The following is a 24,090-nucleotide window of genomic DNA, read 5'->3' as shown; positions in this document are numbered from 1 at the left end:
TCTCTGCTCTATTCCATTTTTTTTTCTTAATAATTTTAACTCGTGCAAAAGTACTGTGTGGACATTCACAGTATTTGCTGGGGGTTAGATGAGTGTCAGGAGCCTGATGCCCAATTCTAACAGTGGGTTAGGAAGACTAAAATTCTGGACAAGCCCTTTAAGAGTACAGTGCTGTTATGATGAATTGCATCTAATAATGGCAGATGTGGTCAGATTGCGCCCCGCAAGGTAATGATATCGCACCACAGTGGCCGCCAAGTATTCATAGACAATATTTCGCAGAATTAGTTGCAAATTAGGGACAGTGTTGCAGTCTTCATGTCACATAGTTTAAGATGCCAAATACTGGAAGTTCCCAGGTTACGTATAAGATTGGTTCTTTAGGTTTGTACTCAAAGGGGTTTTCCCAAGAACTGAAGTTGGATTTACTGACTGAGCGACAAGGGGGCTGACGGAGGTACCTGGGACCCCATCGGACCCCTCTTTTGTGATCTGTGGGGGTCTCATCACTGATCAGCAAGTTAGGCCCTATCCTGTGGTTAGGGCCTAACTTGTGTTCATGGGATTTGAATTTGTACGTAAGTTGAATCGGAACTTGTATATTTTAAGTGTAATTTTCTTTTGTTCTAGTGACAATTGGATTTTCTAAGTTTTTGGGTGTCCTGGGAATAAGGATTACCCATAAAACTTCATTACAGACACCTTATAGCTGATCTTTGCAGCCTGGGACTATAGTAACATCCAAAGACTTCACCAGAGGTCACAGGGGGCAGAGGTGTCCGTCTGTAACTAGGGGTTGTCTGTAAATCAGGTTTCCGTACTGCCTGTATTCACAACCCTTGTGTGGCCCATGGGACCAGTGGGCTCATCCACTTATTACAAGTAGTGATATTCTGGGACATATATGGCTGGCTCCTCTACAAGTTGACTATCCTTTCCCCAGGTGATGCCCAGAAAAATTTGAAATGGGGCCTTCACAACAACATGGCACCTGTAGGAGCGTGTTTCCAAAGACTTGTATGCTCTCCCAATGCAGGAGTAATGACATGCACACAGTGATGTCACATTGCAGAAACCATACACACGCAGTGATGTTATTGTACGGGGGTATATGTAATACACGGAGTGTGCAGGGACATTGGTGACTGCCCCATAGTCGCTGTACCCTGGTAGTGTACCCTTGATACCCTGGTAGTGCATACAGTGATACTGGTTACAGATACTGTCACAAATCTTTTCTTTTTTCCCACATTATATAGATGTAGGGGGCAGTACAGCTACTAAAATTTACTAGTGGTCCCCAAACGGGATTCTTTGTCACATGACCACTCTGGAAAAATTAGGGTTGTAATGCTGAATTTGGGGTTTTTATTATTTTATTGGCTGGGCCAGGGGCAGACGTCCAGCGCCAGCTCCTGTGGTATAGCTGGTACCCCCAAGGGCACTCATTACCCATGCTCCTCTGCTGCCGGCAGTCACCGTCCTGTGACGTCTCTGATCTGTGCCCAGCTTATTAGTGTGAGAATTAATGAGAGGTTAATGTCCGTCGTCAGAGAGGATCAGTCTCTGTGTCGTGTTCTGTCAGATCTGAAGAAGAATAATGAACTGCAGGTGCCTACAGGGAGCACCCTGGGATGCAATCAGTTAAAACAAGGGGGCACGTGATGAAAGTGTGAGATTTTAACCCGATGACGAGACAAACCTGCCCAGTGTGAATAATGGGTTAATGGCGCCATGCTGCAGGTCACTTGTAATGAGCTTTTATCCCGGGTTAATCCCCTTTAGAGGTTATAAATAGCTGGTCCGTCCCCTCATAACAGGGTCAGCAGTGGGGAGTTGCGTCTCTTCCTGCCCCCCCTCGCTCTTCTTCCTCCCCACCGCCTCCCTGCAGAGCATCGCACCCACTGACGGTGGATGCTCTGTCTCCGTAGCCGATGCTCTCCTCCACCGCGGGCATCTTTCGGCGCTGGAAACTGGCTACATCCCAGCTGAACTCCTCTACCCCTGCTCTGGACCGAGAGGGGTGGGAACGCTACGGTATGGGGGTGCGATGCCAGCTGTGCCAGGGTTTATGTATAGATCTCATTCATAATAGTCGGCTTATTGGTTGCGGGGCATGCTGGGAGATTGTGTTTTATCCATCGCACCTTCTCCTTTTTGAACTTGAAACTAATATTGAGGTGGTAATTGTCTTTACGTTACTAAAAGGGATAGGAAATTTCTCTTCTGTAGAGGGTGTGGGGGTTGTGGTGCTCAGTATCCTCACATAGTCCTGCAAAATCCACCAGTACCATCCGGTCTCTTGCATAGAGGGTTCACGTGGAATGTATATACAGCTATGGCTAGCCTACTGAGATGTACACAACCATGATTTGGGGGATTTCTGTGGTGTTGGCTTTCCAAAAATTATTGAAATCCCATATGGACCCATAAAGCAATTCACTGGCCTGGGACTTGGATATTTCTGTCAGTACCCGGCTGCTCTGTTTATCTCTGGGTACGATAGGAGTAAAATGGACCCCTGTTCTTGTTCTCCATGCAGGTCCCATCACAAAGACCCCCACTGAGTTGCAAGTTAGCCCTTTCACACAGGATAGGAGTTAACTTTTTGTGACTGGCCAACCCCTTTAATTAAAAAAAAAAAAAAAACCTATGGATTCTGACCCCTTGGGGTGGGCATATTATGAACAGACGTAGAGGAGTTCTCCTATTGATTTCAACAGTATACAGTCTCCGGTGGTAATTTAGTAAATGTGCTGTTGCTCTATTCGCCATTGTTGGGATTGATAGAAATAGCTGAGTACAGACCAGATATAACTAGTCATGCACCTGTGTGACCAGCGATATAATGATCCGTGCACCTGTGACATCACATGACCAGCGATATAATGATCCGTGCACCTGTGACATCACATGACCAGGGATATAACGAGCCGTGCACCTCTGTGGCATCACATGACCAGGGATATAACGGCCCATGCGCCTGAGTAACATCACATGATCGGGGATATAACGGCCCATGCGCCTGAGTAACATCACATGATCGCTGATATAACGGGCCATGCACCTGTGTGACATCACATGATCGAGGATATAACGGGCCGCGCACCTGTGACATCACATGATCGGGGATATAACGAGCCGTGCACCTGTGTGACATCACATGATCGGGGATATAACGAGCCGCGCACCTGTGTGACATCACATGATCGGGGATATAACGAGCCGTGCACCTGTGTGACATCACATGACCAGGGATATAATGAGCCGTGCACCTGTGTGACATCACATGATCGGGGATATAACGAGCCGTGCACCTGTGTGACATCACATGATCGGGGATATAACGAGCCGTGCACATGTGTGACATCACATGATCGGGGATATAACGAGCCGTGCACCTGTGTGACATCACATGACCAGGGATATAACGAGCCGTGCACCTGTGTAACATCACATGATCGGGGATATAACGAGCCGCGCACCTGTGTGACATCACATGATCGGGGATATAACGAGCCGTGCACCTGTGTGACATCACATGATCGGGGATATAATGAGCCGTGCACCTGTGTGACATCACATGATCGGGGATATAATGAGCCGTGCACCTGTGTGACATCACATGATCGGGGATATAATGAGCCACGTACCTGTGTAACATCACATGATCGGGGATATAATGAGCCACGTACCTGTGTGACATCACATGATCGGGGATATAACGAGCCGTGCACCTGTGTGACATCACATGATCGGGGATATAATGAGCCGTGCACCTGTGTGACATCACATGATCGGGGATATAATGAGCCGTGCACCTGTGTGACATCACATGATCGGGGATATAACGAGCCGTGCACCTGTGTAACATCACATGATCGGGGATATAATGAGCCACGTACCTGTGTGACATCACATGATCGGGGATATAATGAGCCGCGCACCTGTGTGACATCACATGATCGGGGATTTAATGAGCCGCGCACCTGTGTGACATCACATGACCAGGGATTTTTAAAAAAAAAATTTTATTTGTAGGAAGTAAACCCTAATGTTTTCTATACAATGTTTGGTCACATGACTTTTCACTGGAATCCGAAGCCAAATATCTGCAGGAAGCATCCCGGGATGAGGTAAGTTAGCAGATACCTGATGGGAACGGGATTAATAAAGTTCAGGGATCCTTGTTGCGGTAGTGAAGTGGTTAACGCAGTCCACTTGGTTGGTGGCGGGCGCTCTGCGGAGATTTCCTGTGTGAAGCTTCCTCACTAGAGACTCCGAGGAATGTCAAGGATTTTCCCTGTAATGTAAACTTCCCCATAATCCCTGGAATATTGGGGGCAGCGGCTGCAGAACGCTCTGTCCTACTGATAGCTGCTGTATTAGGAGGATCTCCCCGCCCCCTGTTTCCTATAGTGAGCCCTATAGGAAAGGATCCCTATAGGAAATCTCTCCGTGCCAAATGGTCTGGGAATCTGAGGAGCATGGGGTCTCATCCTCTTATGTGGAGATGTCTTATTCCTCATGTCAGATCCTGTATATTTAGAGACATGGCCGGCGCCAGCACTCGGCAAGTGCTGGGGCCCAGAGCTGCAGTGGGGCCCACATAAGGCTGTACATAAGGAATCCATGGGCTGAGGGAGGCTTTATATAAAATAACCATGTGGTGCTGTATATGAAATAGCCATGAGGGGGCTGTTTGGGATGATAATTTAGGGAATATTTTAGGGAACAGGAGACTATTAGTTTCTGAACTTTTAATGCCGCCACAGTTCACTGCAGAGGGGCCCACAGAGGCTCTGTCGCCCAGTGGGCTACTGATACCTGGAGATGGCCCGTTTAGAGAACCCATTACCTTCTATGACACATTTGTTGTAGTAAAATATTCCTAATTCTGGATCATCTTTGCTTAGAGAAGCATGTACTGTCCCTCTGTTATTCCTCCTGGAATTGTAGGAATAAATGCTGACACTTCCCATGCATTTCAGGGCTTTTTTAGTAACTGGTTTTAACTTTATTCCTAAACTGAGTAGTGGTGTGATCCCGGGCGAGGGTGATGGACGGGCGTGTGGTGCTCTGTAGGGTGGCAGCTGCAGGAGCCTGTGATAGAGGAAGGTGCCCTGCTGTTTGTGTGTACACAGAGCCTGACCTCGGCGCTCCTGGGAGTGGCTGATTACAGTTAACGCCAACTATAAATCAGCCCCCCCCCCCCTCCTGACAGTCCGCTTCTAACTGGAAGGCTTGGAAATTTCCACAGCTGAGGTCTCCACTAGGTGGCGCTGTGCTATCAGCTACTTCTGTTATACTGTAAAAGTTTTGCATAACTTTTATGGTGTTTGTGCAATAAAACTATTAATAGATGAAAGGCTCGTAAATCCATGTGAATGATGACATTTTACCCCAGTTTCTGTACGTTACACCTATAGGAGATCGGGGGTGAGATTTGAGGTGCTGATTGGTTTATGTCCCCACATTATAAAACTACATTTATTAGTATAATTGTAATGGGGTGATGTGTTACATCACAGGGGAACAGATACCGGGTGGTAAATTCTCTTGCGTTGGACTGATGCTACAGATGGTGTCCCGATCAGTTGTGGTTACAGTCATTACCTATAGGTGGCAGCAGAGTAGTCATATACTGCTTTGCTATTGAGCTTTTTAGCTATAGGATAACAGAGATTGCACCAGGTAGGTTGAACCAAGCCGTGTTGGCATTGTCCATCAGACATTGAGATAGGAATACTTCTTCTACAGCTTATGATAACCTACAGGCTGGTAGAGGAGCAGATTAAGGTACTTGCAGCTGTCTATAGAGTCAGTCTCCTCCCCTGGTGCACTTGCATATAAGTAGATGATTACTAACTATACCGTTCCTTTAGTTTGTGCTCCTATTGGAGCCCCCACTTGGCACTTTTGGTTTGGAAGGTCATTGATCTCCTCTCCTACAGACCAAAAAGCTCCCTGAATTTCCTAAAATATGTAAATGTGATGTACACTTCCGCACTGGGCTCCTATGTAACCACTTCTCCATGGAGTTTTATTTTATCCTATGTGGACTTGTGTTTCCTACGCAAAAAAAACACATACTGCTGGTTTTGAGGCTTTAATCTTTAAATGGCAGGATCGGTCATGCAGGGGCTGTACCATGTACTTTGTTCGCTATTCTCAGGACTGGGGAAAATGAACCCATCAGTGAGGTTTCCACTGCTGGACCTCCAATGATCCAGAGAACTGGACTGTCAGCAATCCGCAGAATGGGGGGGGGGGGGTCGTGTTGTGGGTAGAGCAGCAGACTGGGAATGTGTCTTAGACTTCATCTAATAGTATTTTGGGAGTGCAGTCAATAGTTTGGGAGTGTTGGAAATTGCCATGCACAGCGTTCCGGTATCTCTGACGCTACTATTAAATGGAGTGGCAGGATGCATGCTCAATCTGCTGCTCTACCCATTGTTGAGAACAAGCCTCCAATTCTCTGGATTGTTGGTAGTCTAGCGCTCTGGTCTCTCTGGTGCATACGTGTCAAATAACAGAGCGCTGTGCTCAGCAATCTCTGATTCTCCCATACAATTGAACAAACAGAGTGGCATGACACACATTTCTCCCACGTCTCCCCACCGCATCTCTGCATCAGGTTGGGTATGTCCTTATAGGGTTCCCAACAGTTAGATTATCCCAGATCCCCGTTATCCCCTATACAAAGAGTAAAATAGTCGGCACAACCTCTGTAACGGGGATGTGTGGGAGGTGCAACATCTTCAGCTATTTTACACTACAGTAAGAAGACTGCTCCATCCATAGTGTAATGGCGCTACATTCACTGCGGGCACCAGTGTCATGTGCCGCAGTGGTGAGACGGCTGCTAGATTACGGACGGCTTACGGCGTTTAATCGCCAGGGTCACACCCCCACCTATCACTCCGGATGGGGCAGATTGACATTTCATCACCCTTCAAAGCGTAAAGGGGGGCACCCTACTGTTACATTTCTAACAGACATTATTGGGCACAATAAATAGAAATGTGTGAAGGCTTGTTTTGGGCAGGATACTTGCTATACCACCTGACCTGACATTACCCAGGTCATAAGTATTGTGTGGACATGAGGAATATCGCACGGTTTGGCCATTATGTAACCTTCTGGAGACTAGCAGCTCCCTGCATACAGAAAGATATTGTAGCAAAATTCTGACCTGTATTGATGTGAATAAAGGACTTGGGTTACATAGAAACCGCTTGGGGCTTGCAACGAGCAGCATTATTCATACAGATATCATTATTTTATCATGACAATAATATTTCCATATCAATGCGTATAGCAGCATTTTCCCGGATCCTGCAGCAGGGTGACACGGGGGATGGGACACGGAGCTTTTTTGTGACAGCACTGACTTTTTGCAGCCTATTGTGCATGAGGCCGTACTCTGCTTTACCCCCATCCCTTTCAATAGACTTCTATGTAATCTGATGTTCTCCTTTCCTTCTCCATCCCTATATTCCTAAGAAGTTTTTTGTGTTTAATTTTTTTTTTAAATATACTCTTGGCCCAACGCTTCACCTGTGCAAAGACGGGGCCATCGTGACACAGACAAGGTCATCCTATAGGTGTCATGTTTACCCTTCCTCCTGTCCGGTTTGATGAGCGACCTGTGCCCCTTGAGGGTTAAACTTTGTGTTTGATGTCATAGAGCAGAAGGAGCCATACCCCACCTCTCTCTATCACACAGCAAGAAGTAAAGTAACATAAGCCATGACGTGATGATCTAAGCTTAGAAGAAGCAAATATGTCCTCCTCTCCAGGGCAGTGCCAGGGTCTACTCACCTGGTGCGTGACAGAACCTGCGCCTGTGCCACAAGTGATGCCAAGACTGAGGCCAGGGAGTAGAGCGGCATAATGTGATGTAGTCCCTGTGCCCTGCTCGCAGGTCTCATGTGCACACAGCGCGGGCTTCACATGCACACGTATGTCTGAGCGGAGGACATGTAGTACCAGGCGGTGCAGAGATAAGGAAGCAGATACCTGGCAGGGAGACAGCTGGCGGACACAGTACTCGGCTCCTCAGCACCTTCTTCCTGACTTCACCTTTATTCGCCATCTCCAATCTGCGCAGCTGTTGAAGAACTACAACTCTAAGCATAAGATGGCATGCTGAGTGTTGTAGTTCTTTAAGAGCGTAGAGAAGTACTGCTTGGTGCCAGCTAGCCTTCTCCTTTCATTGTAAAGTGTTTCCATCCATCTCTTCTTTCCCTTCTCCATGTTTTGGTGATGCCACCATCTCTCGGGCTCTTGGTGTACCCCCACATCCATGCATCCGACTCCATTAGACTCCACTAAATCGAATGAAGCTCCTTCCATTTCTGTGTTGGATTTTCTTGGTTCCTTTCCCTTGACCAAGTTTGTTTTTTTCTTTTTTTTTCAACTTTCATCATTTTTGGGTTTCTATTAGAAAGTCTCGTTCCTCAAGCATGGTCCACCCCACCTCCATAAGCGGCTTCTCCTCTGATGTGTGGACATTGTGACCTCCCTTCCCCCCGAGGCATTGTTTGTCGTCTTTCATCTTTGACCCGCTGCCCCATGGCCATATCTCCGTCCAGTGCTCGGCCTCTCACCTTGGGCTTTGTCTTCACTCAGCACATTGCTCCTTGCAGCTTTCTCTCCCTCCTCTCCCTGATCCAGGTCGCTCTCATCTACCCACACTCCTCCCCTTTGTTTTTATCAAGACTGCCCCTCCACCCCCTGTCAACAAGAGAGCGGTGGAGCCAGCTGATAAGAGGGCATGCACTCTCTTGGTTGCCTTTGGCTGGCACTCCATGTCGTGTCTTGTCTCCTCCTGTCTCGCATGCTTGGTGTATTGCTCCTATATCCCTCACTTTGCCCTGCAGCTTCTTCACTCCCTCCTTCCCTCCCTCCTCACCTCTCCCTAATTCTTGACATGATCTTTGTCTGCTCTTTCTACATTACCTGCTGTCCTCTTCACCGTGGTCCTTCTCTCTCCTTCCGCCATGCCTGCGCACCGTACCCCCCTCTGTAGTCCCATCTTGCTGTCCTACCACCCCGTTTCTTTACACTTTGCCTGAGAGTCTCCCTTTCCTCCCTCTCGTCTGGATGTCAGGGTGTCCGTACTAGTCCTCACTTGACCCCAGGATGTCGACTTTGCAGAAGTTTGAGAACTTTGCCTTGCGGGTCTTCAACCGTGGACCCCGCAGCCCAGCTCCGGGGAGGGAACCGGCACCCCCCAGCAGTCCTCAGCTGCCTAGCAACGTACTGAGCTGGGATCGGGAGAGTGAGTGTGCGCGATGCTCTGCGGGGTGAGGGAGCCACGATTGACTGCGCTTTGATCGCTTGGTTTTGGAGCTTTTAGAGTTTTATTATTTGCATACGTGTCATAAGATAAAAAAAAATTGTGGAGGTTGTGCAACGCTCTGCCGGGTTGAAATGCTCTGCTCATGTCCATGTTTTGTGCTATGACAGTCTGCGCTTGTGTCCTGCAATACTCTGCCTTACTTTTGCTCAGACGCCCTATGTATCGTATGTCTCCAGCTCGCAATGCTCTGCATGCCGCTGTTATCTCACCCTCTTAATGTTTGGTTAAAATAACTTTTCGCTTGTGCAATGCTCTGCAATCTGTTGTCACATGCGGCTCCGCAATGCTCTGCAGCTTAATCTTTCATTGCAGCTTCCTGTATTTTACTTGGGGGTTTTATCTGTATGTGACTGGTGTCACATTGTCGCCCTGTGCAGGGAGGATGGAGCGCTGCACGCTGGATGGAGGGCTGTATAAATGCCTTTACCTTACCTAGTAAAACCCCTTCACGCCCTGACTCTGGATGGGCACAGCTGCCTTAACCGGTTTGTCCGTGCCGCCATCCGGGAGTGGCTATAGCCGGGATGGGTGGCTCTAGGGTTATGTAATGCAGTTGCTTAATATAGTTATCATCTTGCTACTAGTATGAACAGGGCCTGGGTTGTCAGAGCCGCGTGCCCTATGTCGCCACGCTCTGAGTAGTTTGTATCCCTGCAGGGGTTAAGCGGCCGCACTGCCAGTGTCACCTTGTAGGACCTTGCGGAAGGAATTTATGGAAGGTTCTTATCTCCAGGTACAGGCGGCTTTAGCTGATGCCAGGGGTGGACATGTTCCCCTTCAGGAGCCCGTTGAATTTTTGGAAGTGGTTGGGTGTAAGAAATTGTATAGTGTCATGTAATTTCAGCCCCCCCCCCCCCCCCCCCCCCAATCCCAGAAAAGTCTTTCTCTACATAATCCAGGTATAAGATTTTTTTTTAATGAAATCTTTTTGGTTTCCCTGTGAAGTCTCAAGTGCACTGGGGGGGTGTTACCAAAGCACCTCCGGCTCCAGAGCACTTCAGCTATTCCCACTGCCTTTTATTCATCTGTCTCACGCGACGTACAGCTGGGAGAAGCGGATCTCTGATCTTCTACTGTTGGGCTTCTTCCATGTGCACAGTGGACTGAACGAGCCATTGGACTGCAAGATCTACTGCACATGTGCAGGGCAGTGACGTAGATGAATGAGAGATCGGGTCAGGTGGAGGGGGTGTAGGTAAAGTACTGGAGCCAGTGCCCAGTGGAGGTCTGGTAACATAGGGGAATACAGAAGTGCTTTGAGGGATGTTACCAGAGCCCTTCTGGGTACTGGCTCCAGTACTTTACCTAGGCAGTTTGATGGCTCTTTTAGTCCATTGTGCATGTCCAGGCGCACACCTGGAAGAAGCCTCGGCGATCTGTGTTTTCCGGGTGTACAGTGCTTATACAGGAGCCATCGAACTGCAAGAAAGTTCAAGTATGAAACAAGTGTAGATGAATGCGGGAACGGTCAGTACAGGTGATCAGTAAGGAGGGGACATAGGTTACTACTGAAGCCCCTTGAAGTACTGTTTTTCAGAGGGATACAGAACGTCAGGTGCTCCATCTTCTGATCTGGTGCGGGGACCGCCCCCCCCCCCCCCCCCCCCCCATCCAGGTGGAGAATGAATGGAGGCCAAGGCTGTGACTGATCAGGACAATTCCGTTTTCTGCCTCCTCCCACGGTTTGCCCCTTATTTATCAGACATATATGACATCTGTGAATAAGCCATAAATGTTGGAGCCAGGAATTACGGTGCTCAGGTTTTTGGAAATCTTGTTGAATACCCCTTATTAATCTCTAGTCACTATGTAGATACTATATGAATATTCCGGGTCAGATTTACTACTTGTATCCCTATGTGCTGAACTTTCAATAAGTTTTCTGTTACTTACTTCCAGGGGTTGTCCAGTCACAACAAGAAAACTTACTGTCAGTGGTAGGACCCCCATGGATCAGGAGAACAGGGGTCCATTGTACGCTCTTCGTGCCCCAAAAGAGTGGAGCACCAGGTCACACGCGTGCTGCCGTCCATGGACGCGTGACATGCTCGGCTACTCCATTCATGGCGTGTACAACAGACCCCTGTATTTACCATGCATGGGGGGTCCCTTCTAAAAAACACCTATCAGCATGTGTGCATAGGGGCCAACCAGTTGTGACTGTACAGCACCCCTTTTAATTGCGGTGCTGTGGTGGACTTCAGACTCGCGTCCCTTTACTTTTACTCATGTTCTTCTGTGGTTTTGATTTTTCCTGTCCGGGTGACCACAACAGGGAAGCGTTACCACATATATAATGAATTTTGGTGCTTAATGGGAACAAAACCTCTTTATAATCCTCCTATTAGAAGGATATTCATAAAGCAGATTGTTATCCCCTCCCCATGTCTTCTTTATATGTATTTTGTAAGGCCTAGGCCGCGCTGCAGGGTACGGTCCTCGAGGTGCTAAGTATGATACCACGTACACTTTTGAAAAAACTAGTTTTATGCTGTCAGGACTGTAGTTTTTCTGCCAGCATAAAACATATAAACTGGTATCTGAGAAACTCGCTGCCAAGACGGACATCACACTCCCAACCATCGTTAAAGGAAATCTACTATCAAAATCCATCCTGATAAACCAGGGACATTACTCGTAGATCCAGGCACCGGGACTGTGGTAATATTCGTATATGTGTTATCCATGGCCTCCTTTTTAAAATCAACTTTTATGACTATGCTAATGAGCCTAAAGGGCTCCTGCAGGTGTAACCAGAGCCACTCAGCACTTCCCCTCCATCTGCCTGATGGGATCTCACACAGTGGGAGGGTGAAGTGCTCCTGGACAGTGCAACAGCCTGTGAAGCTACAGCATGGAGGGGATCTGTTAACACCTTCCAGAGACCTTCTGGCTCATTGATTTTACAAGGAAGAAGGCCATGAATAACACCTATACCAGTGTATATGTATACCAGATCTATGATTAGTTGTCCCTGGTTTATCATGATGGATTTTGAAGCCAGCTTGTTGCGCCAGCTCTCAGGAGCTTCTTTTTTTTTTTTTTTTTTGTCAGATTTATCGTGGTGGCTTTGACTCGCCACTTCGGAGTGGATTTGCAACTTCTTGCAAAAAGTCTCATGTCCTATTTACTGAGTGAATCCAGAAGTGGTAGTCACGTTTCTAAAAGTCTTTTTTTTCAAGAAGTTGCAAATTCACTCCAGAAAATACTTAGGATCAGTCAAGCAAAAAGCCACAACTTTTTTTTTTCTTTTTTGCCAAGATACTCCACTTGCACTGACTTGCACCATATTTACTGAGTGAATCCAGAAGTGGTAGACAGATTTATAAAGTAAGTTGGTTAAAGTGGAATATCTTGGCCAAAAAATTGCGGCTTTTTGTGCGAATCGTTAGTCCGTGTCTGTGAAAAAATAATGTGCCAGAAAACTGACGTAACTACAATGATAAACTGCCCAGGACCATGCAACTAGCGTGGCACAGACTAACGGGTATAATAAACCCTATGGAGAAAGCGTGGCAAAATATGAATGTCCTGGGTACTGGTTGCCAAAACATGGAGAGCTTCACTTCTGCTCACTTACCGGCAGTCAGATCGGCAATGTATTAGTAACAGCAGAGGGACCCACCTAATAGCCGAAGGTTCGCCTTCTGTGGCGCTTGGCCCAAGAATTGCATCACTTCTCTGTCGCAAACTGTGCCTGGCAGAACAGACATGTTTTCAAATGTGGACAACCCCTTTAACTACTGTAGTATTGCAACATGGAGACGTCTCAGGATCTGACTTACATTGAGCATTGGGCTGCTTACTCAATGAGATACTGCAGAGCATCGCAACTCTGAGATCCAATATATTTTTACAGCTTTGCTTTATCCTGTTCACTTTTTTCCATGAAAGAAAGTGAATTTAATAATTAATACAAACATTAAACTGTAGCGCACCCCACATAAAAACCAACCCCCAGCGCAGCAGCAGCTCCAGTGGTCACGTTTTTGTAGCAGAGGTTTTCCATTAATGACGAGCTATTGTTCTGTGTTATCAGTCGGGTGTGTTCTGAAGGTAATGGCAACAAGGAAGTGGATCTCCAACTGCTAAGGGGTTTATGTCACTGGTTCTCATGTAGCTGCATGTGTTCTGAGCAGTCACCTGCAGAGGGCGCCGCCGCTTGGGAGTGGAGGGATCTCTGTGTGGGGTCAGGGAGGGTGGATATTTTTCATTTGCTGAGGCCAAAGTCCCCATGACACTGTCCGGCATGTGAGAATACACAGAGTAGCCGCCCAGCATGTGCCCGTCCCTATAGCTGGAGGACTAGCCAGGGAGCTGGCACCCATAGGGCAGATAATGAATCGGGCAGGTAGGGTGTTACCCCTACTGCTCTGTGTGCGTGTGACAGTGCCCAGGCTTTCTCTTATCTCTCCTTCCATCTCTCTACAGTGAAAGAATTCCTGGCCAAAGCTAAAGAAGACTTCCTGAAGAAATGGGAAAACCCAGCTCAGGTAATGGAGCCCTCATTATACAGTATAGCATGGGGTGGGGTACACGGTACAGCTTGGTTACTAGAGAGTATCTGGCAGTGGGGTGCTGGGCAGCGCTCAGGATTGGGTAACTGGTGGGCCTGGTTGGGTTATTCATTGTGTAAGGTGGTGGTGGTGGTATTGGGTAAGATGGAGGTGCTGGCGGGGTTGGGGATTAGGTATGGTTGTGTCCAGGTTTCTGATTAATGGTACTGGTGGGGTCCAGGATTGGGTAAGTTGGTGGTTCTTCCAGGGCACAAGGTTGGGTCAGGTGGTGTTACTGGCCAGTTTAGGGATTTGAGGCTAAGGGTAATGTTCCTGGGGTGCAGGATTTGGGGTAAGGTGCTGGGGGCACAGGATTGGGTAAGATGGTAGTTATACTGGCATGATTTTGTATGGGTACAGTGTGGGTAATGCACTGTCTTATACAGAATGCAATGTGGCCAACATGGTGATGGGTCAAAGATACTGAGCGACTCACGTGGCTGCGCCTCTAGGGTGCTGGATGGGGGTGATGGGAATGGTTATGTTCTTCAATCAATCAGTTGTCAGGATGGACTACTTGGTGTTGCTGGGTGGGTACTATGTGGGTTACACAGGAGTCCTTGTTGGTGTACAGTGTGGATGAAGCGGCGGGGTACCTATGGTCAGGAGTGATGTACCGTATATGATTGTCTGCAGATGCTTGGTGTAGTAGTCTTAGCTGCATCCTCACCTCTCCTTTGCTCCCCACAGAACACGGCTCACCTGGACCAGTTCGAGCGCATTAAGACTCTGGGCACAGGCTCATTTGGTCGGGTGATGCTCGTCCGGCATAAGGAGAACGGCCATCACTACGCCATGAAGATTCTGGATAAGCAGAAGGTCAGTGCAGCCTTTCTCTTGTGTGTCCCCTTAATCATCATAGACTGTAAGCTCTTGTGTCACCCCTCATCCTCATAGACTGTAAGCTCTTGTGTCACCCCCTCATCCTCATAGACTGTAAGCTCTTGTGTCACCCCCTCATCCTCATAGACTGTAAGCTCTTTTGTCACCCCCTCATCATCATAGACTGTAAGCACTTGTGTCACCCCTCATCCTCATAGACTGTAAGCTCTTTTGTCACCCCCTCATCATCATAGACTGTAAGCTCTTGTGTCACCCCCCCTCATCCTCATAGACTGTAAGCTCTTGTGTCACCCCCCCTCATCCTCATAGACTGTAAGCTCTTGTGTCACCCACTCATCCTCATAGACTGTAAGCTCTTGTGTCACCCACTCATCCTCATAGACTGTAAGCTCTTTTGTCACCCCCTCATCATCATAGACTGTAAGCTCTTGTGTCACCCCCCCTCATCCTCATAGACTGTAAGCTCTTGTGTCACCCCCCCTCATCCTCATAGACTGTAAGCTCTTGTGTCACCCCCCCTCATCCTCATAGACTGTAAGCTCTTGTCACCCCATCATCCTCATAGACTGTAAGCTCTTGTGAGCAGGGACATTCCTATTGTTCCATATGACGGTTTCCCTTATTTTATTGATATATATGTTCCCCTATGATCTGTACAGCGTTGCAGAATATGACGGCACTATGGAAATTACCGTTATTCTATGCCGGTGCGGCAGGGAACGGAGCGTTCAGTATCTATAGTCATGTGATAAATGCTCAATGTGTCCGGCCTGTACAGGTCACAGCACTGGCATCATTATCCTGTGCCAATTATTACTGCAACAGGGAAGACGTATCGGTAGAATTCCTGCAAATAATGGGTCCTGGACATCTTTACATGTAGAGAACATGAATTAGGATGAAACCAGCAAGTGTCATAATGAGACTGATGGTGGGGATGTGCTGCACGTGTGTGGACAAGAGATGGCGCCAGTGCTCTGTGAGAGACATTACTAGATCTACAATCAGTTCTGTACATGAAGGGGGGGGGGGGGGGGGCAAAAAGTTTGTGTCAGCCCTTCGAGAAGATGATCTGTCACTTCCTTACATTTATCAGACATTGTACATGATCTCCATCTTGGTGAATGCCATGAGGTTGTTTGTATAAGGGGAGCAGCGGTGATAAAATCCTATGCTGCTTGTTCATGTTGTTGTTAATACCTGTTAATAGTGGTGAAAGAAAGAGGTCCAAGTCCACATAGGGTTAATCCTCAGGTCCAGACTGGTTGCGTCCTTAGGTGTGGGTAAAGTGGTAGGGTAGGCAACTATGTTCAGCAGCTCACACAACTCCAGACAACCCGGACTCCCAAAAAGGGCCGGTGAGACAATATAGAAGAAAAGCAAAAGAGGAGTACACGAGGAGCGCTTATAGTGCCGGTACCCAAAAAAATCCACAGTCCCTGTGATTGGGACTGTGGATTTTTTTGGGTACCGGCACTATAAGCGCTCCTCGTGTACTCCTCTTTTGCTTTTCTTCTATATGCCCAGAGTAATGTCCTGCTGCTTCTTCTTCTTCATTCAGGTGGTGAAGTTGAAGCAAATTGAGCACACGCTGAACGAGAAGCGCATCCTCCAGGCTGTCAACTTCCCCTTCCTCGTGCGCTTGGAGTATTCATTTAAGGTAAAGGCTGTGACATTATCTTCCTTTTTAACGCTGTGTCCTTTCTGTAAATACGCCTCCTATCCTGTGCCGCTCTCCCCCATCCTCTCTCCCCTATTATCTGGCTCTTCTCTCTACACCCAGGGTTTCTTCTGGCTCCTGTCTAACCTTTGGCCTCCTACCCTGCTAACCCGTTGCAATCTTATCATTTGGGTACATTGTTTTGTGCAGTTTTAACTTCTTGCGCTTTTCTTCTCAGGACAACACTAACCTGTACATGGTGATGGAATATGTAGCAGGGGGTGAGATGTTCTCTCACCTGCGTAGGATCGGACGCTTCAGGTAGTGTGCGGAGCGTGCTGCATGGGGGGGCACCTAATTTCTCATCATGGTTGGCAGCAGCTTTGTTATACTCTCTGGCTTGGGTGACTAGATGGTTGGCTGTAGGCTCTGGTTGCCGTGGCTAGATGGTTGGCTGTAGGCTCTGGTTGGTGTGACTAGATGGTTGGCTGCAGGCTCTGGTTGCCGTGACTAGATGGTTGGCTGTAGGCTCTGGTTGGTGTGACTAGATGGTTGGCTGTAGGCTCTGGTTGGTGTGACTAGATGGTTGGCTGCAGGCTCTGGTTGGTGTGACTAGATGGTTGGCTGTAGGCTCTGGCCCCTGTGACTAGATGGTTGGCTGCAGGCTCTGGTTGGTGTGGTGTGACTAGATGGTTGGCTGTAGGCTCTGGTTGGTGTGGTGTGACTAGATGGTTGGCTGTAGGCTATGATTGGTGTGGTGTGACTAGTTGGTTGGCTGTAGGCTCTGGCCCCTGTGACTAGATGGTTGGCTGTAGGCTCTAGCCCCTGGGACTAGATGGTTGGCTGTAGGCTCTGGTTGGTGTGACTAGATGGTTGGCTGTAGGCTCTGGTTGGTGTGACTAGATGGTTGGCTGTAGGCTCTGGTTGGTGTGGTGTGACTAGATGGTTGGCTGTAGGCTCTAGCCCCTGGGACTAGATGGTTGGCTGTGGGCTCTGGCCCCTGGGACTAGATGGTTGGCTGTGGGCTCTGGCCCCTGGGACTAGATGGTTGGCTGTAGGCTCTGGCCCCTGGGACTAGATGGTTGGCTGTGGGCTCTGGCCCCTGGGACTAGATGGTTGGCTGTGGGCTCTGGCCCCTGGGACTAGATGGTTGGCTGTAGGCTCTGGCCCCTGGGACTAGATGGTTGGCTGTAGGCTCTGGCCCCTGGGACTAGATGGTTGGCTGTAGGCTCTGGCCCCTGGGACTAGATGGTTGGCTGTAGGCTCTGGCCCCTGGGACTAGATGGTTGGCTGTAGGCTCTGGCCCCTGGGACTAGATGGTTGGCTGTAGGCTCTGGCCCCTGGGACTAGATGGTTGGCTGTAGGCTCTGGCCCCTGGGACTAGATGGTTGGCTGTAGGCTCTGGCCCCTGGGACTAGATGGTTTGCTGTAGGCTCTGGCCCCTGGGACTAGATGGTTTGCTGTAGGCTCTGGCCCCTGGGACTAGATGGTTGGCTGTAGGCTCTGGCCCCTGGGACTAGATGGTTGGCTGTAGGCTCTGGCCCCTGGGACTAGATGGTTGGCTGTAGGCTCTGGCCCCTGGGACTAGATGGTTGGCTGTAGGCTCTGGCCCCTGGGACTAGATGGTTGGCTGTAGGCTCTGGCCCCTGGGACTAGATGGTTGGCTGTAGGCTCTGGCCCCTGGGACTAGATGGTTGGCTGTAGGCTCTGGCCCCTGGGACTAGATGGTTGGCTGTAGGCTCTGGCCCCTGGGACTAGATGGTTGGCTGTAGGCTCTGGCCCCTGGGACTAGATGGTTGGCTGTAGGCTCTGGCCCCTGGGACTAGATGGTTGGCTGTAGGCTCTGGCCGCCGGGACTAGATGGTTGGCTGTAGGCTCTGGCCGCCGGGACTAGATGGTTGGCTGTAGGCTCTGGCCCCTGGGACTAGATGGTTGGCTGTAGGCTCTGGCCCCTGGGACTAGATGGTTGGCTGTAGGCTCTGGCCCCTGGGACTAGATGGTTGGCTGTAGGCTCTGGCCGCCGGGACTAGATGGTTGGCTGTAGGCTCTGGCCGCCGGGACTAGATGGTTGGCTGTAGGCTCTGGCCGCCGGGACTAGATGGTTGGCTGTAGGCTCTGGCCGCCGGGACTAGATGGTTGGCTGTAGGCTCTGGCCGCCGGGACTAGATGGTTGGCTGTAGGCTCTGGCCGCCGGGACTAGATGGTTGGCTGTAGGCTCTGGCCCCTGGGACTAGATGGTTGGCTGTAGGCTCTGGCCCCTGGGACTAGATGGTTGGCTGTAGGCTCTGGCCCCTGGGACTAGATGGTTGGCTGTAGGCTCTGGCCCCTGGGACTAGATGGTTGGCTGTAGGCTCTGGCCCCTGGGACTAGATGGTTGGCTGTAGGCTCTGGCCCCTGGGACTAGATGGTTGGCTGTAGGCTCTGGCCGCCGGGACTAGATGGTTGGCTGTAGGCTCTGGCCGCCGGGACTAGATGGTTGGCTGTAGGCTCTGGCCGCCGGGACTAGATGGTTGGCTGTAGGCTCTGGCCGCCGGGACTAGATGGTTGGCTGTAGGCTCTGGCCGCCGGGACTAGATGGTTGGCTGTAGGCTCTGGCCGCCGGGACTAGATGGTTGGCTGTAGGCTCTGGCCGCCGGGACTAGATGGTTGGCTGTAGGCTCTGGCCGCCGGGACTAGATGGTTGGCTGTAGGCTCTGGCCCCTGGGACTAGATGGTTGGCTGTAGGCTCTGGCCCCTGGGACTAGATGGTTGGCTGTAGGCTCTGGCCCCTGGGACTAGATGGTTGGCTGTAGGCTCTGGCCGCCGGGACTAGATGGTTGGCTGTAGGCTCTGGCCGCCGGGACTAGATGGTTGGCTGTAGGCTCTGGCCGCCGGGACTAGATGGTTGGCTGTAGGCTCTGGCCGCCGGGACTAGATGGTTGGCTGTAGGCTCTGGCCGCCGGGACTAGATGGTTGGCTGTAGGCTCTGGCCGCCGGGACTAGATGGTTGGCTGTAGGCTCTGGCCGCCGGGACTAGATGGTTGGCTGTAGGCTCTGGCCGCCGGGACTAGATGGTGGGCTGTAGGCTCTGGCCGCCGGGACTAGATGGTGGGCTGTAGGCTCTGGCCCCTGGGACTAGATGGTGGGCTGTAGGCTCTGGCCCCTGGGACTAGATGGTGGGCTGTAGGCTCTGGCCCCTGGGACTAGATGGTGGGCTGTAGGCTCTGGCCCCTGGGACTAGATGGTTGGCTGTAGGCTCTGGCCCCTGGGACTAGATGGTTGGCTGTAGGCTCAGTAATGGCTTTTTTGTTTTCTCTAGTGAACCTCACGCCCGCTTCTACGCATCCCAGATTGTATTAACCTTTGAATACCTGCACTCATTGGATCTTATATACAGAGACCTAAAACCAGAGAATCTGCTTATAGACCAGCAAGGTTACATACAGGTACTGTATCCCACACGGCATATACCGCGCAGCTGAATTACAGAAATTGTAATGTTGTCACCAGTGAAAGTCGCCTGAATAATATGTGATGGAAACTGCAACCGCAGCTTGAAAATTGGAAGCATGGCTGCTTCTTTCCAAAAACAGCGCCACATCTGACCATGGTTTGTGCTGGTATTGCAACTAAGCTCCATTCATCTCCAGCCGGCACAAACCATGGTCAGGATTTGGTGCTGTTTTTGGAAGGAAGCGGCCATGTTTTTCAAACTTCGGACAACCCCATAAAGTTAGCCCAACCCTTACAGGTTCTTATCTTCATACAGGCACAGCGCCATCTGTAGGCTTTATTGACAACTACAGATCCTGAGTTCTTTATACAATTGTCTTCTGTCCTTTTAAAATAGGTGACAGATTTTGGCTTTGCCAAGAGAGTAAAGGGAAGAACTTGGACTTTGTGTGGGACCCCCGAGTACTTGGCCCCTGAAATCATTCTTAGTAAGGTGAGTAATAGAGTCCCTGTCTGGGACTGGACTGGAAATGGGTTCTTAGACAACTTTTCAATATTGCGAGCCTTTGAATAAGGGATAAGCATAGATCCTTTAAGCCATTGTGGGTCATTTTGGGGTATTTTCGAATAAATGTATTGGTAAAAATTTTCTTGAATTATATAAAGTTGGGCCCATGCTAGTTGCTGCGGGTTCATCACAACCATGTTTACCGTTGACTTTGAAGTCCCTTCATTAAATCCTTCTCCTACCAGATTTTACCCCATTACACTACCACTATAAAATGTCCCCATTTTCTGTGAAATCTTCCCCAAAACCTCAAGTCATATGAAAGTGAGCAGAGAAGAGTCATATTTTACCTTTGAGGAGTCACGTTAAGAGTCTGAAGTAACTCTCCACCTGCAGAGTCCTTCATCGTCCCTTCTATAGCACCAGTCTAGATCACAGAACAGGAGATGCAGGTGTCATAGTTCAATATGCACGTTGTAGCTAGACAGAATTTTAACTGCCCGGATCTCTGGTTCCGCAACTCACAGAAATACAATCATGCGATCTAAAGAATGAGATTATTTTCTTTAATTTGACACCATAGCATAGTTTTTAGGTACTATAAAACGTAAGGGGGCATCTGACGTGACACTACCTCTGAAGCCTCTAGACTTGACTCGTCTCTGGGAAAATCTGACTCTTCTCTGCTCATTGTCACGTGAATTTAAAGGAGGGTCACACAAAGACTCGAAGCTGTCTCTTTTTATTGTGTGATTTTTATTTACAATGTGTGATTTGTGATAGATGATATGTAAAATCCCCATATACTTCCATACTGTAGTGTGATGGTATATGGTAGGAACAATCAGACAATCTAGGGTTAAAGTACCCTAGGGGTCTTAAAAAATAGAAAAAATATTTAAAAGTTAAAAAAAAAAAAAACCCCAAAAACTAAAAATTCAAATCGCCCCCTTTCCCTAGAACTGATATAAATATAAATAAACAGTAAAAATCCTAAACCTGCTGGGTATCGTCGTGTTCCAAAATGTTCAATCTATCAAAATATAATGTTTTTCCCAGCATTTAGCCCCGTAGCGTAAAATGGCACCCAAAGCCGAAAATGCCACTTTAATGAATTTTTCATAATATTTTTCAAAATGGCAAAAAAGTGATCAAAAGGTCGTACAGTCCTAAAAATGGTAACATTGAAAACGTCATCAAAAGTCGCAAAAAAGGACGTCACCACCCACAGCTCCGCACACCGAAGCACGAAAAAGTTATCAACGTCAGAAGATGGTAAAATGAAGATTAGGTTTTTTTTTGGTACAGGCTTTCTTTCTTGTAAATGTATGAAAACATTATAAAACCTATACAAATTTGTTATTCCCGTGATCATACTGACCTAAAGAATAAAGTAGACCTGTCATTTGTGGCGCACAGTGAAAGCTGTACATTCCAAGCCCACAAGAAAACGGCGTAAATGCTTTTTTTCCACCAATTTCACTGCATTTCGATTTTTTTTTTTTCCCGCTTCCCAGTACACGGCATGGAATATTCAATGCCATCATTATGAAGTGCAATTTTGTTGCACAAGCTGTCACAGAGCACTTTACATGGAAAAATAAGTTATGGATTTTTGAAGGTGGGGAGTGAGAAATTAAAAATATATGAAAGAATTATATAAGAATTTTTCATTTTCCTTTGATGCCCCCTTCCCTTCTAGAAACATGATTTATGTACCACGTGTTTGTTGCCCTCCTGTGGTCACACCAGTGTCTATTTTTTTTTTCCCCAGTAAATTATTGGATCATAAAATACTTTGTTTCCGTTTTCTAGGGGTACAATAAAGCTGTGGACTGGTGGGCACTTGGGGTCCTGATTTATGAAATGGCCGCAGGTTATCCTCCATTCTTTGCTGACCAGCCTATACAGATCTATGAAAAGATCGTATCTGGGAAGGTGAGTGCCCGGTTATCTCATTAGGAGTGCTTAAAGGAAATCTACCATTTGATTTGACGCGTTATGAAGCAAACATACCTTGAGAATGCTATAGCTACATTGATGCAGAAACATATTGTTTAATCCATGAGTTGAGTGGTTGACAGTTGACAGTCAGGACCTTGGGAAAGCAGGATTGCATGCTTCTTGCAGTACATAAACACATTTCAGGAGCTCTCTGCACTGTCCAGACAGGACTAATCAACCTGGGTTGGATCACTCATACACAGCAGCTGGGAGATGGTGCAGTGATTGATTACTTCTGCCTGTCAGTGATGACCTCATTCTCCTGAGCAGTGTTTGAGGATTAGAGCTGAGCCAGGCACAGGAGCGACACTCATTATCCTGGATTTTATAATTGTTTTTTCAGCAAAACCACTCAGCTCAGCGATTAAATAAGATATATTTCTGCATCAGTGTAGCTACAGCATTCTCAAGGTGTGTTTTGCTTTATAATGCATCAAATCGAATGGTAGGATTTCTTAATATTGTGATATACTGACTGGCAGGTGACATCTGTATTTTAGGTAGCATTTCATGTTTTATTTGGGCTCTCACATCCTTTTGGTAGGACATAGGTCCTGGGATGGGACAGATCCTTACTCCGATACTTTAAAGCGGCAAACAATTAAACTTGATAAAATTTTATGAAAAATGTTGAAATGGAGTATAATTTTTTTTTTTACTTTCTATGTTCTCCTTCTCAGGTGCGTTTCCCCTCTCACTTCAGTTCTGATTTGAAGGATCTTCTCAGAAACCTCCTGCAGGTTGACCTTACCAAGAGGTTCGGGAACTTAAAGAACGGCGTGACAGATATCAAGGGTCATAAATGGTTCAGCACCACGGATTGGATCGCTGTGTATCAGAAGAAGGTACTGACCCGCTCCATGACTGATGCATGTAATGGTCATGGTGTCAGGATAGAGAATGCTTCACCAGATTTGTATCTTGGGCCCAATGATGTCACATGAATCGGCCAATCGCTGCTCCTGATGCATGACTGCGTTCGGCTGTTATTGGCTGGCCGATTCATCTGACGGGTCATGTGTGTAAGCAAAGACTGGGCTCATTCAGATGGTGTGTCCATTACGTGGCAAAAAATTCCGGATGTGTGATATCCGTGTGCAATCCACATCCTTTTTTCTCACATCGTACGTTTATTTCCCGTCCGCAAAAGATGGTTTTCTACGGTATTTTCTGCGCTGTCTAGTTGGTTGCCTGGCAACATTTTAGAAAAAAAAAGGACCACGCACACGTTATCTCCGTGCTGTCCGTCTTTAAATTTTTTTTCTTTTGTGCACTGATTTTTTTGAATACTCAGTCTTAACATGAGTGGGGAAAAAACAGACATGTGAACAGACCCATAGACATCAATGTGTCAGTATTCTATCTGCAAAACAGAAAACGGATAGCATACTGATACTGTAAAAATACGCCAGTTTGAATGATCCCAAACGGTGAGGAGTTTACAAGTTTTATACAACCAGATATAACCTGGTCAATATTTTTCTGGAAAATGTAGGATCAGATCTCAGAGGGACTAAAAATTAATACATAGCGGGAGATTTTAGCAGGACTTGCCTGCCAGTCAGTGCGATTATTTTAGCTTTTACGCCACTCCCATGTCAGGTGGGCGTGAAGGGGGTAGAGTGAGTCTGTTTCTGTGCTTTTTCGATATAGCCTGTTACTATTCAATGCTGAGCGGTCGCTGGTAATAGCGCAATTGTTTGTCAGATAGAATTGTTCG

At 48.0% G+C, this 24,090-nt stretch overlaps 1 protein-coding gene across 5 annotated transcripts in view; it reads left to right on the top strand.

Annotated features, from left to right (window-relative positions):
* Nucleotides 1–24,090, top strand: part of LOC140127913 (cAMP-dependent protein kinase catalytic subunit alpha) — a 31,732-nt gene that overhangs the window by 5,214 nt on the left and 2,428 nt on the right. For 3 of the 5 annotated variants that reach the window (XM_072149127.1, XM_072149126.1, XM_072149125.1), the window contains exons 3-10: nt 13,799–13,860; nt 14,614–14,742; nt 16,328–16,426; nt 16,665–16,747; nt 19,725–19,851; nt 20,256–20,351; nt 22,182–22,304; nt 23,051–23,215. In XM_072149127.1, the coding sequence (XP_072005228.1) occupies nt 13,799–13,860; nt 14,614–14,742; nt 16,328–16,426; nt 16,665–16,747; nt 19,725–19,851; nt 20,256–20,351; nt 22,182–22,304; nt 23,051–23,215 (884 nt within the window). Of the gene's footprint in view, nt 1–1,880; nt 2,038–8,813; nt 9,287–13,798; nt 13,861–14,613; nt 14,743–16,327; nt 16,427–16,664; nt 16,748–19,724; nt 19,852–20,255; nt 20,352–22,181; nt 22,305–23,050; nt 23,216–24,090 lie in introns of those variants that run through there. The other 2 variants (XM_072149124.1, XM_072149123.1) reach the window with 2 other exon arrangements.

Source organism: Engystomops pustulosus, chromosome 4 (genome assembly GCF_040894005.1).
Source record: "Engystomops pustulosus chromosome 4, aEngPut4.maternal, whole genome shotgun sequence".
NCBI lineage: Eukaryota > Metazoa > Chordata > Amphibia > Anura > Leptodactylidae > Engystomops > Engystomops pustulosus.
Note: the sequence above shows the minus strand (reverse complement) of the source record. Positions and strands in the feature narration are given on the sequence as shown.